The 14,059-nt window shown below is 40.5% G+C and overlaps 1 protein-coding gene across 1 annotated transcript in view; it reads left to right on the top strand.

Annotated features, from left to right (window-relative positions):
* LOC111566733 (SH3 and cysteine-rich domain-containing protein 2) overlaps positions 1–7,910 on the top strand; it is a 30,706-nt gene extending 22,796 nt beyond the window's left edge. Inside the window, exons 4-11 of the mRNA XM_023267489.3 lie at positions 196–280; positions 486–598; positions 722–785; positions 1,987–2,042; positions 2,194–2,282; positions 3,962–4,013; positions 5,433–5,570; positions 5,854–7,910. Of these exons, the coding sequence (XP_023123257.1) occupies positions 196–280; positions 486–598; positions 722–785; positions 1,987–2,042; positions 2,194–2,282; positions 3,962–4,013; positions 5,433–5,570; positions 5,854–5,952 (696 nt within the window). The 3' untranslated portion in view covers positions 5,953–7,910. The remainder of the gene's footprint in view (positions 1–195; positions 281–485; positions 599–721; positions 786–1,986; positions 2,043–2,193; positions 2,283–3,961; positions 4,014–5,432; positions 5,571–5,853) is intronic.
* The last annotated feature ends 6,149 nt before the right edge of the window (positions 7,911–14,059 follow it).

The following is a 14,059-nucleotide window of genomic DNA, read 5'->3' as shown; positions in this document are numbered from 1 at the left end:
GTGTTTCTCTTAATTCACATTTTCATGACTCAGCCTTTGTGACATTTATCGTGTTCTCACTTCTCCCTGATAAAACCACACAGGTATTGTCTTACAGTATTACCGTATACCATTTTGTCTTTTTTCCACCTTAAGTAACTTTCCTCCCTCGCTCTCTGCTCTTCTTTCCTTCTCGTGTCTCTTCTGGTATGTCAGTCCGGAGCTTTTAAGAGAAACTTCAGCTCCCCTCTGCTCACCACTGATCAGCTGGGTGTGGTCAGAGAGGCTCCTGCTGCACAGGGTGAGTGATGGAACTGCAGACTGATTTATCATAGCAGCGAACAACTGGATTCTCAGGATGACTAATCACCATGTCTGTGGCCTTCAATACTCGATGCCTGACTTTGTGTGTGTGTGTGTGTGTGTGTGTGTGTAGGGGCGTGTGTAGCACCAGCTATAAAACTGCACATATGTTGCTGTGTTTCATTTTGTCTGGCTGTATCTAGAGGCGGATAATAGCAGTGTTGACCCTGTGTATGAGGCACTGCGCTACGGAACGTCACTAGCTCAGATGAGTCGATCCAGCTTCGGCAGTATCTCAGAATCACCCTGTCATGAGGTATAAAACCACACACACGTGAAATGCACAGACAACCCTTGTCATTCATATAAATTTATGCTGACATTAATCACACGAGGCATATTGTTGACTTTGCTGGCTGCGACCCTGTCTTTATCCTAGGCTGAAAAACTGCAAGACAAACTAGAAAACCAGCCTATAGCTGAAGAGGAGCACATCCCAGGGAGTAAGTAACAATTATTTTCCTTAAAATTTCAAACAACTACTTCCTAGATAAACAGAACATCACACAGTTAAATGTTGTTTCAGTGTTGGGTACCTTTTTGATGTTTTGTTCAGATCATTTTGCAACTCTTTCCCTGTATCACCTCATACATTTCTGTTTTATAGTCATTTCTTTAGACCTTCAAAGACTTTCATGCAGGTCAAACTCTGATATTATGTTATAACAAGCAACCAGCAGTGAAGCGATTGTCCCTAACTAAGAAATATTTGCTTGCATAAACCCCATAAAGCATCGTGAGAATTGTTGTTTTTAAACTGATACGAAACAAGACGCAAGGTGTTCATTTGTGGTAGGTTGATTTTTGCAACTTTCAGGCAGTACCAGGTTAGCTGTTTCCCCTTGTTTCTTGCCTTTGTGGTGAGCTTGTCTTACCAACAGTTGGCTGTAGCTTCATATTTACCATACACACATCAGACTGGTATTCATCTTTCCCTCTAACTTTCAGCAAGAAAACAAATAATTATATGTTGTAAAATGTCAAAATGTCCTTTGAAATGTCATTGTGTCTAAGTTTCTGACCAGGTTCTGCCAGTGGAAAAGAAATTACACCAGCATAAACAACACTTTAGTCTTAGAAACTGATGAATTACAGTGAAATCTTCCTTTAAAAACCTTAATTTTATTTCATTGCTGAAACAAAGTGGTGCGAGTTTCTGCAAATTAAGAGAAAACCTTCTTTTGGAGCGTTATGTTTGACTTATCGAACTCAGAGTACAAATGTTTAGCTTCTTTATCTGTTCTGACATGTTTCTCGTAAAGGAACATTGCAAGGTAAATGTCAAAAAGTTAAAGGACTATATTAACATATGATACAGTACAATATAGAGGTGGTGTGTGTGAGTGTGTGTTTCTACCCAGTACTTTTCCCTCTCCGTCTTTAGTCTCAGGGGAAGGGATCATCTCTGTTTGTACTGCTGCCACTTTACAGTAAATGACCTTCACTTCTGCCTTGCTTCTGTTTGCCTCGAAATGACAAGAGCTCTCTCTCTCTGCATCCCTTCTTTTCTTTCCTTCTCCTGTACCCACACTCTTTCCCCCTTTCTCTTTTTTTTACATGTGACCTTTCTTTGTCTCATGCATATCGTCTTCCCCTCTCCGTTTCTTCTGCCTTTCTCTTTGCGTTATGTGTCTGTCTCTCCAGTGCTCACTCCTCCTGAAAGCGAGAAGGCTGATTCAGAAGACAGGGTCAGCCTGAAGGTGTGTAGTCAGCACTCTTGTTTCAGCTTTTTCTTGGTATAAATCTGTCAATTCCCTTTTAACTCTCCTTTCTTTTCACTCGGTTTCAGACCTTTACATGAGGAAAATACAGACAATTTTTACATCTCTCTCTAATTTCTGTTTATCTCAGACTCCCAAGCGAGTAGAAGTTCACTCCATTCACACCTATGTGGCCCTCTACAAGTTCCTGCCTCAGGAGAAGAACGACTTGGAACTACAGTTAGTCACGTTTGTTTGTATACTGTCCGTGTGCATTTGTGTGGATAAAAGCAGCCAGGTGAGAAAGGAGGAAGTGTTTACCTGGCCAAAATTTTACTGACATTCACACGCCATCTGCCTCCTCAGCAGGATGATCGTAGGGGGTTGCAGGGTTCGGATTAGGAGGGAGGGAGCGTGCTGGGAAGCTGGGAAGGACAAACAGCTGCAATGAGCGTATGACAGAAAAAAGGAGTCTTTTTATATTAGTAGGTGCAGGAAACTGCTGAGGGTGGTATGACACCGAACACTAATCTGGAAGATACATCTGTGCAGAAGAAGATGGCACAGGAGGAGTTTGTTCACATGAACAGAGCCATCCACTTTCAGAAGAATAACGGATTTCATTGTGGCGTTTACTTGTGCTATACATAAACAATACAACAGAAAGTTAGGTAGTAGACAGTTTATTAAGGCTAGATCATATGAGAGAGAAGAACAGAAGTTTATTGTAGAACAATGAGCGTGCTCGATCAAAGTATTTTTCCGGTTAGACTCCAGTGAGAAGCCACATCATAAGTCAGAGTCCCAGATGAAGGTAGATGAACACAGGAACCCTCAGAGTCTAAAAGCTGCTGGTGGTAGAGCAACATTAGCAGATGGCTGAGACGCCCTGGACGACTCAGATGAGGTGGAGATGGAGAGGAGGAGGAAAGCAAAATAAACATCCTAGAATACGAGATAAATACAATTATTTTAAAGGACTGGGTCTTTCTCAGAATGTAAGCAGAAAGATCATAGAGTAGTGACGTTAACTTTGAGAGTGAGGTGATTTTGACATGTTGAGAGAGCATAAGTGCTGAAAGAATAGAGCAGCAGAAATAACACATTTACTAAGAGGAATGGAGATGAAGAAAAGCTCATTGAACAAAATCATAAGCTTTATGTAGTGTTATTAGCGATGCAGCGATAAGTGCAATCTGACCAATATATGAGACCGCTCAAAGTGTTCTTGACAATAAATTGTGAAAAATATTCTGTATGTTTGCTGCATCTTGTCTTCTTGCTGCACAAAAACAAGACTCCAATTTGACAGTTATTGGCCTGGGAGAAATTTATGCTGCTACATTTTGAATATCATCAACCAGCATATTATGAATCAAATTTGCTTAACTATACATGGGTGTAAAGCATTTGAAGATACCAACAACATCGCAACAATAGTTCTGTACTTTATAAAGTGTCTACACAGAAAACTGTGCCGTACATGTAAACAGACTTATTGAATCGATATATGCTGCACAGTCTTTTCACTAATTGCTTCCATGCCTTTAATCTTAAAAGTAAAACAAAACAATGAATGTGAAATCTATCAATATTGGTTTAAAAACTATAAAAGTGCTGCCTAATGGATGCGCACATTGGGATGAATTAATAAATCTGACTGTCCACTCACTTCATTTAATGCAACTTTTCTGTTAAAGTAAAAAGATGCTGTTTTGTATACTTGATAGGGAGCAAGACACAGTTGTGTGATTCATATTTAGTATACAGACATCTAACTCAGCCAGAAAACAATTATCCAGAAATGGCAAGCTATCTCGCTACACATTTTAGATGGTATCAGGTAGTTTGAGAAAGGTGGCAAATGCTTAAAAAGTGACTTTGTTGAGCACTTTTTTGATAATGTCTTCTCTCTGCAGGCCTGGTGACAGAGTTCAAGTCACTGATGACTCCAACGAGGACTGGTGGAAGGTGGGCTACGACGGAAAACATTCTATTCAAATGCACTGAAGTACCATCTATCCACTGAATATTTCAAACGCATTAAATTTCCGTTCTTTATTCTTACTAAGCCGCTGCTTACGTGAATAAAATATTATCACTATATATCTCCAGGTTGCCTTTGAATAGATGCTACAGTAGCACGCACGTATATGTCCTTCAGTCAGTCAGCTGAAACTCTTCCTTTCCACGCAGAGCTGTTCAGAGACAATGAAACTTAAGAGCTGGTGGATGTGCTTGAAAGAGAGCAGGTGTGGGTGTTAGTGGAGCTAGTTAGCATGAAAAGGAAGAGAGGAAGAAGACAGATTGCAGTCAGAGTTAATGAGACAGCTGAAGATTTTAACCTTCACCTGCAGAAGGACAGACAAGTCTTTACATAAACAAACACCAGGGAAAAGTACCAGGATATTTACTTCAGAACAGAATGGCAGCAGAGTAATCATATTTCTACAGGCAATAGTTGTGGTTTAAGGAGATTCAATGAGTTGGGACTCATTCAAAATTTCCTGAATCTGAATACTATGTTAGATTTTATGTGTTTTCCTTGCTGATTAAAAGAGACAAGAAATCAAGAAAACAAAGATGGGAATGCTGTCACTTTGTCATTTGATTCTGAAATGCAGTAGAAGCTTTCATTCAAAATATGTGTACATTCATGTAAAACTACTGATATCACGCAAACAATACTACTGTTATTGTAGTGGGAGGAACTTGCAAACCACACTCCAAAACTGATATTTTAACTCCACATAAATCCTCTGCTATTTTGTTGTAAACACGACTTTGCTTCATGCAAGCAGCCAACATTTCAACGAGAGCAAAACAGCTAAATTTGGACTCATGTAACTCCAGCACTCATGGGCTTTGCAAGCTTGTGTGCCAGTGTCTCTGAAGAGAATAGCAGGGGATTAGGGCTCCACGAATACAAATGCCTTTTGGTCTAGTGACGATGTGGATAATTAGGAAACAAAAACTCTGTTTATTTCCATTTTCTTGCTAATTGTGATGGTTCATTCAAATTCACATGCAGTTTTGTTACTGTGATACAAATGTGATGCATATTTGGGCAGATGGTCAAGTAAACAAAATTGAAAATGTGAAGATTGTGCTTCCACTGCCAGGGATGGTCAAAGGCTGTAGTGGAGGCTGTCTGTGTTGGGTTTACAGTTTATGTTGAAGCATAAGCAGGCGGGTGATTGAAATTCAGGAAACAATGCAGCAAGTTGTGGTTTATTCATGGAGGAGGAATTTAACTCTGAACAATTTAGCATAATAAATTGGTACTTTAGCAATTATGAACCTTTTTGCCATTGTAGCCACCGCAGAACAGGACAGAAAATATCTATTCAGACTAAATGTTTGTGTGTCTGTGTTTGGGTGTGTTTACAGGGGAAAAGCAGAGACAAGGTGGGATATTTCCCGGCCAACTTTGTGCAGCGGGTTCGCCCTGGTGAGCGGGTGTGGAAGGTCACTGCTGGTTTCCACGGCAACCGAGACAAAGGCCAGATGACTGTGAAAGAGGCCCAGGTGAGGCCCACTGTAACATACATTCTCTCACACACACACACACACACACACACACACACACACACACATACACACACAGGGTACATTTTATGATGTATGCAGATAAATGCAGAAAATTGCTGAGATTACAGAGGACAGCATGTTACGGCTTTCAGAGCGGTTCACTTTTCGCCTCTGTCCAAAAACTCTCTCGCATTACTGAATGTCACTTGCTTGCCCCTCCTCTTGCCCCGTGCTCCTCTCTCCTCCCTCCTCCCCTCACCCACCGACTCCCCCTCTGCAGATCTGTGTGGGGAAGAATGAGGAGACTGACGGCTTCCTCCGGCTGAGCAGCGGGAAGAAGCGAGGCCTGGTCCCCGTGATGTATCTGCTAGAAATATGACGGCAGCACATTACTCGCTGACCTTCAGTTTGATATAATGATGGAGGAATACTCAGGAGTGTTAAACCAACACCTCACTGACCACCAACCATCCACCTCCACCTCTCCAAAAAAAGTGGCAGTGAATTAGCAGCTTGAGTGGAACAACAACCCACAATTTTGCTTTTTACTGCAGAAAACTTTAAAGGTTAAGACTTAAAGGACGCGGGGGCTTCTTTAGAGTTCTGTAGAGCTACTTTTCTTGTAGCACAACTTTACTTTGTGTGGTTTTATATACACCCACAAGAGAAATGTAGCATTGCGCGGAAGAGGATGTGTGTGCAGGAAGTCTGGCTACCTCACTAGCCATCTCCATTTGCCATCCGCTTGTGAAAAAAGGAGAGAGGACTACTTTATTATGATGTCAAGGCCTGTCCAAGCCTAAAGGACATTGCGAGCAACCTGTCTTCATTTCATTGTTTGTGTAGAGAAAACAAGACATAAGAGACTGTGAAAGACTGTAGCTGTTACTTGTAGTTGCTTCTGCAAACTCTTTTTTTGTTCCTTGTTTGTGTCAAACCTCTTAAACAGATTTGGTTTCACCGATTCAACTAAGGTCAAGTTTTGTATGTACATACTCCACCTGCCCTTGTGCTTGCCGTTGTATTTTGGATCCATGATGTGCATATGTGTCATTCCTGCTCTGATTAGAACAGATTCAGGTATTACATTATGTAACAATTTCTCTGCTACATCTCGAGCAAATGAAAGTCGTAACACACACACTGGGATTTTCTGTATTTCCGACTGGTCTCCGGTGATTAGAATATGATACATTCGTGCTCTTCACAGCTCTGATGTGACAAATGCTTTGCGTGCACCTCGGGGAGTTTCTTTCTCAGTATGCCCTTCAATCGCACTCTCTCCACACACACTAACACACAGATTTTTATAATTCTCTCTGTTCCATGTAAACTCTAAAATCAGCCACTAGAATCTGCTTCTTGTCTGTATATTCTGACCGTCGTTTTTCTGTAACGTCCTGTAACCTTCGCTGTCATACCTGGTTGTGCACTACGATGTGAGGATGGTGTGCTGTCTCGACTTAGTGATGTGTTCGCTGTTCCTTTCAGGGAAGAGCAGAGCAAAGAAATAATAATCCAGGACGATTGATTAAAAACCAAACTCAATGTTGTTGTTTGTGGAAAAAAAAGTGGCTGTCAAACTTTCAGTCTCTCATGAAGCCATGTACCAAACTTGAGCTGAAAAAGCTTTTTGAATTTTTAGCAAATGGCTAATGTTTATCCCAGCACACAAGTATTTCTATGAGGCTGGTGAAGTAAAGTGATAAAAGGCAAAACCACCTCACCCCATTTGGTTTATTACTCTGTCATTCTAAACCATAAGGAAGTGATGAACTGCCTTTGTTACGGCAATAATTGTAAATACAAAGATGACAGTATTTGTAAATAGCCTTATAAAGATACTGTATATATTGGCTCTAAATAGCACTTTGACCGAGAGGTTTGCAGCTATCCAGGAGCCAGCTAAGGGCATTAATTTCATAGTTATAGGAGATTATTGTCTTACTTACCTGTGTATGCATCTCTTTGCTCAATTAACATCTATCCCTGTCAGCACAAATCTTTTAAGATACTATGCACAACAGTTCTAGTCACTCACTTTATTTTGTACTCAGCTTATTTCCAGTGTAGCCACACATGTGTCAGTGTATTCCTGTGCATTTACAAAGATTTAAATTTGGACTCTAGCTTTTTACAAAATGCCCGTCTTAAATCAGTCCTCACCATGCTACTCTTCAACATTATCGTCACTGACTAGAACCAAGATTGGCTCAGGATCAGTATTACCAGGTGAATCTCCCATCTCACCTTAATGCACACTACCAGGCTAGTTCTCTGCATGGCTAGCTGCCCTGTGATCCCCACATCTCTCAATAAAGTCGAATGAACTCTCAAGCCGCTTGTTTTGTTTGTTTGGCTTTTTTATCATTAAAATTATGTTTAAAGGATGTTTTTTAACATGAAAATAGTCCTGTCCTGCCTTAAAATGGCTTAGATATAGCTGTCCACTGTTTATTCCTTTAGACTGTGTTCATCTGTGAAGTTCCCAGCTCTTTCCCCTCACCTTTTCGCACCTGCTGCAGCTCGAGCACACCAGCTCACATATGGATGCTGAACAGACATCCATGTTTGAACAGGAAACCATTTCTGAAGAAGAAGAATGATACAGAAAGCCCCCACGCTGCGTAGATGACATTTGTGAAAAATGTGCATCAACGCTTGCAGCCCTATGATGCTTTTACCTGTAGGCTAACATTCTTGTGCCAGATGCTAACAATGGCTATGCTACATGCTCATGTTTATGGAGCAGTTTTCACCCAAAACCAAAATGAAGAAACTTAGAGATGACACAAAAATCTGAAGGCTACATGCTCTGTGGACCATAATTGTCTGTATAATATATACAGGCAATCAATCTGGTACTTGCTAAGGTGTTTCATTATGGACCATGGGAAACGTATTGACAAATATGTTCCAACATTTTCGTAACGGAAGCCAGTTTATGGCTAAAACCATTGTAAAGAAAAAAAAACTGTGAAGCATCTACCCATTTCTATGTCGTTACATGCTAAAAAGCATCAATTTAAAGCTGAAAATCTGCCTTTGCCCACATATTCATCAAGTAATTTCACACTTAAATGTATATAGCCTACGATTAATCCAAACTGAAAATGTCTCCCTTCATGCTCACATCATTCAAGTAGCCTGAGATCCTCCATTTGAGTTGACAGTGCAGCGCCTGAGAGGACTGCTTGTTCTTAATGACCATAAATAATATGATTAACTCCCAATAAAATTAATTGGCAACGGAGGAGCTGCTGGCAGGCCATAGACTAAGCTTGCACGGAGAGTGTTGTGTGTCTGTGCATGTGTGGTGTGTTTCCCTGCTGTGGTGAGAGGAACATTTCTCAAATCATGACCCAGTTCTGTTATCAAATTGGATCAAATGTGATTTTCGTCTCTGTAGAGAGGGAGACAGAAATGCGTGCAACTGGCAGTACATCAAGCCACTCGTATATTTCATAAAATTGCTGACTTTGGTGCTGAGGATGGTGTGGCGCTCCAGCAGTGCTCTCCGCTTACTGTACCGCTGAGCTCTCTTCCTTTCATTACAGCAAGCAGAGGAAGTTGAAATCCCTCTCAGAAATTCTCTTTCTGTGACTCAAACAGCAGCAATATGCAGAGAACGTATGACTAGGTAACTATGCCTCCTTTAACAAATGATTCTCACTCTTCTTTCACGCTACATCCATCAACATCACAACAGGACAGTGAAGTGTTCGGTTTGGGGGCAACAAATCCGAACCATGCGTATCAAAGAGACTGATGCTGAGCCTATCATGCCAGCTCCAGAAAATGATATAAAATGCCTCATTAAATGTGTGATTTGTTGCACAGTCATTTCTTGTCCTATAATGTTCACACTCAGTTCTTTGCATCTTTAGAAACTGCACAGCAGCTGCTGGACAGTCTCACAGTACGGGGTGATAATCGCAGCACAAGGGCGTTAACGGGCAGCAGGAATATGGCAACAATGCAAATTCTGGAAGAAAATCCATGCTCAAAATAGCACTTGATTATATAGCCAGGCAGGGAGAGAGAGGAAAGCAGAGTTAGAGGAAAATAAAGCTTTTCTGGAGCTTGCTGACAAATAAGACACCTTGCAGACCCCAGCGTCAAACACACAAATAAAAATAATCTCCTATCCCTCACTTCCTCTAAGCATAAAAGGATATTAACATACAAATGTGAAACTATCCCCTCAGTTGAAGAATAACGCTTTGTAACATCACACCTTGTGGATGCAGTTCACGTGGCACAGATTTAATATGTAAACATACAGTGTGTAGTTGGTATCTGATGCTGAGGATTTGCCCTCGTCGCTCCCTGCAGCTCTGCAAAAAGCTCAGCGCAACAGAAACTGGGGAGCGACGATAATAAACATCCCTCGGGGGATTTGGGTGGGGGTGTAGAGCCTACAGGTGGATTCTCGGGTTGGAGATCAAGTTTATGTAATGCTATATGAACAGCAGCAAGAAGCAGCAGTGTTTGGAAGTTATCAGTGCAGCAGCTTGTAGTATAGCAGAGCGGTTATACAGACAAACGAAGGAACAAATTAAAGGAAAAACCTGAACCCTTGACCTCTACAGTAAGCAGAGGGTCACTGCTAATCAATGTTAAGTTGCTGTGAGCAATCACCTTTGTCCTATTATGAAGCATTTCTATCCTGATTGGAGTGGCCTTTTCCAGGTAAAAATGCCCCCATCCACAGAGCACCAGGGTTCTGAATAGCTTAATGAGTACAAAAACAATGTGAATCATATGCCATGATCTTTACAGTCACCAGATTTGAACCCAACTAAACACCACTAAGGGAATATACTTGGGGTTTTATACCTCTGGTGGAGTTTCAGAGACTTGGAGAGTCAGTGCTGAGGCTCTCTGAAGCTGTTCTTGCAGCGTGTCATGGCCCAAAACATCTTGTTAAGACACTTTGTAGTATACAACAGAATTAAGTGCAATAACTCAGTGAGTGCAATATTGCTTAAATGTCAAATGATTCAGATATGTCATCTCTTTGTAACTGCCTTACTTCTAAATTGAACAGTAGGTATTTGCTCTTAAGAAAAATTAAGCTCTACCTTCTTCTTGAAATACCTCAAAGGTGTTCTTTTGAATTCAAGTTAGGCAACATGTTTGGCCAAATCACAGCTGTCACTTTCTTCTTCATTAGAAACTCTTGCATGATTTTGCCAGTATGTTTTGGATTGTTATATTGTAATATTCCTCTCCTCTTCTGCCAAGCTTCTGCAGACTGGGAATCCAGAGTCTATCCAGAGTTTTTTTTTTCATTGTTCTATCTCCCCAACACTTTTTGCACTCATGCAGCTCCATTTCACCACACTCCCACCTCTGCGGGGACTATGCATTCACTGTGGTAGTCCTGACCAGGCTTACACCAAACATGCTGGACTCCATCTCAGCTTAACAAATTTATCTTGGTCTCATCCGACTAAAGAATGTGCTCCCAATATCCTTTAGACTACTTTTCTTTATTTTTAGCAGTGTTTAATCTTGCTGTTTAGCACTTAGGAGTGACAAAGGGGTTATTTTTTCTTGGATGCCATCCGAAGGTGTTGACGTTATATGCTGTCCTTCACATTGTCTGACCTGTCACAGAAACTCAGATTTCAATTAAAAACCCTTCTGCCAAGTCTAAAGCATTTTCCTGTTTGTTTTTCAAAGCTAGATTATGGAAGTAGTGCACTGTCCACGGCATCATTTTAGGAAGACAGCTACTGCAGCTATGATGAGTGGTACTGTGACTTGTTCCATGCCTCTGTTTACTGCTGCAACTGTGTCGACGATCTTTCTGTATTGTTTTCCATCTTTGTAAAGTCTCCACATCTGTTTTTTCAGGTCCTTTCAGGTCTTTTCCATGTGGAGCCATGATTGAGACATGTAGACAGATGCAGCCCATAGGGTCAAAACTAAGAATGTTCTACTGTTCTCAGGTCAGTTCATAACTATGTTCATGCAGCTGGGCTACTTGGGAAACACAGGTGTACTCAGATTTATTTAAACAATTAACTTGTGTGTTAGTTTCTACTTTGAGGCCTGTGTTTTCAACATAGTGTCTCTAAAGTATGTGTTTTGATTGTTTTCAAGACAAAATACTTAACTTAGAAGTAATGCATTTATTTACAGAAATTACAATTTTGACTCGTATGACATTTAAGTGACATTGCACAGCAGTGTACACACTTTTGGTGTATACTATGTGTTGATCATTTTGTCTGCTGTCTGTGTGTTGCAGCTTGTAGAGTATGTCACGTGTGAGACAAATAGCTTGTAGGCATTGCTCTGTTCACTGCACTGAACAGGTCTATAAAACCCCAATCCATCTGCTGTCATCCAAAACCTTTTCTTTATTAATTTATTGACAATTACATTTGCATTTCCTGGCTTTGAGCCATTTCAGGGGCCACAAAAATAAGTTGAAAATGCATCAAAGGACATTATTATCACCTTTTAAATTAACATAGCACACCTGTTCACAAGTGGCTACACACACATTATTAGCACTCATTTGCTTTTACTGTGTTTCTCAAATGTACATTTACATTTAGTTGGCTCTTCAGCTGCGAAATGCTCCGCAAGATGCAAAAAAATGTATGTACCTTGAGTGTGTTTTTCAGAGGGATTTTATTGAAAACAGCTACAACTGCAAACTTCAATGATAAATCTCATCACCTCTACTTTTTTCCCCACACATATGTAGTCATGCTAATAAAAAAATAAAAAAAAGTAGCTGATAATAGCAGGTCCAAACACATATGCTTAACCTCAGCTCAACTTTATTTATACAGAACTTTAACATAGTTAAACTTTACAGCTTCCCAAAGGAAACCAAAGTAAAAATACTGCGTGACAGTCTTTCCAATTATAAGATATAAAAAAACTCGAGGTGTTAGGTGTTTTTCCTCCTCCCTGTCTTCTGCTGTCACCATCCTCAGGTTACAGGCATGTTTACATTCCTGCAGACTCCTGGCCAACTGGACCATTAAAAATGAAGCAGGTACACAGAGACTGCATGTTTAATGCATGCTCTCATCTCCTGCTGCTGAGGCTACCTCCGCTTTCTCAGGATGCTGCCTGCACAAACACACTCTCAGCGCATCACATGGCAAAAGACGGCACAATGAATTCTTGGGCTTCAAGTGTAGTGGAAAGTCGGCACAAATCCTCTGACTTGATCTTGGAGGTTGAACAGGACAGAGGAAGAAGGCTCAGGGGGGCGACACATGAAAGCTGCCTTTGAAGCGTGCTACACTGGGAATGGTACATTTGAGGAATCGCATGTGCTTCTTATGCCTCTAAACAGTACAATAATTGTTTCAGGGGAGGCTCTGGGTGATTTACTGTTTATTCACACTCACAATAAAATGAGATCAAGCAAGTTTTATTTATGAGGAAAGGATTAGCCTTAAACCATTATCCTCGGAGTAGCTTCCAAATGGTCTTTCTTTCATAAACAGCATAATCTTAGAATTTTTAGAACTTAATTAAAAAGAGTGACATTGTAGGATTTGCTACAGAAATACAGGGTTAAGCAATCTTTATACTGCTCAGTTTTCAGGTAATAACGGGAAGCACTATGTACTTCTTTTAAAATAATGTTTGCTAAAATCCGCAGTCCCCAACTGGTTCAGAGAGTAAATTAGCCTTTAAAAAAATAAAATTCACATATATTTCTGACCTGTTTTAAGACGTACAATGTTAGAAAAAAAGCTTTCGGACACCCTTAAAATTTTACACAATTTCAAATATTATCATGAAATGTTTGGGGAAAAATCTTTTTCTGTATTTCAAAAGGTGTGGCTGCATTAGACACACAAATACAAATGAAAACTTTTTTGTTTATTGTTTACAAGAAAAACTAACAAAGCTATATTCTTGACAGTTTCAATATGTCAGTTCTCAACATTGTCAGTATCAGAATCAACAAATAACAGAGAATGTGTTCAAACCTGTACCAAACAATAAATAAACCATCACATCATCAAATTAATATTTAGTAGCCATTAGCAGCAGCAGCGCTCTAATCCTGGCTGGCATGTTCCCCACCAGCCTTTCACACTGTTCAGGGCTAATCTTGTCCCATTCTTCTTGAATTACTGCTTTTAATTCTTCTGAATTCTTTGGTTTATGCTTTGAAACAGACCTTCTGATAATCCACCACAGATTTTCAGTGGGGCTCATGTCCGGGCATTGAGCTGGCCTCTCTAAGAGCTGGATACTTAGCTCCTGCAGCCAAGTTCTACCAGCCCTGGATGTGTTCAAGGAGCATTATCTGTTGAAACATCCAGTTTTCACCTTGATGGAACAGTGCATGTGCAGAAGAAAGCATGTGGGTTTTGAGAGTGTTACAATACTTGGTAGAGTTCAATGTGCCATCACAGAGAGTGAGATGACCAACACCAGCAGCACTCATGCATCCTCAAATCCATGATACTGCTTCCACCATGCTTGACAGTAGGTGC

Source organism: Amphiprion ocellaris, chromosome 18, assembly GCF_022539595.1.
Source record: "Amphiprion ocellaris isolate individual 3 ecotype Okinawa chromosome 18, ASM2253959v1, whole genome shotgun sequence".
Lineage (NCBI taxonomy): Eukaryota > Metazoa > Chordata > Actinopteri > Pomacentridae > Amphiprion > Amphiprion ocellaris.
The sequence above is the reverse complement of the archived record's forward strand: the minus strand, read 5'-3'. Positions and strand labels throughout refer to the sequence as shown.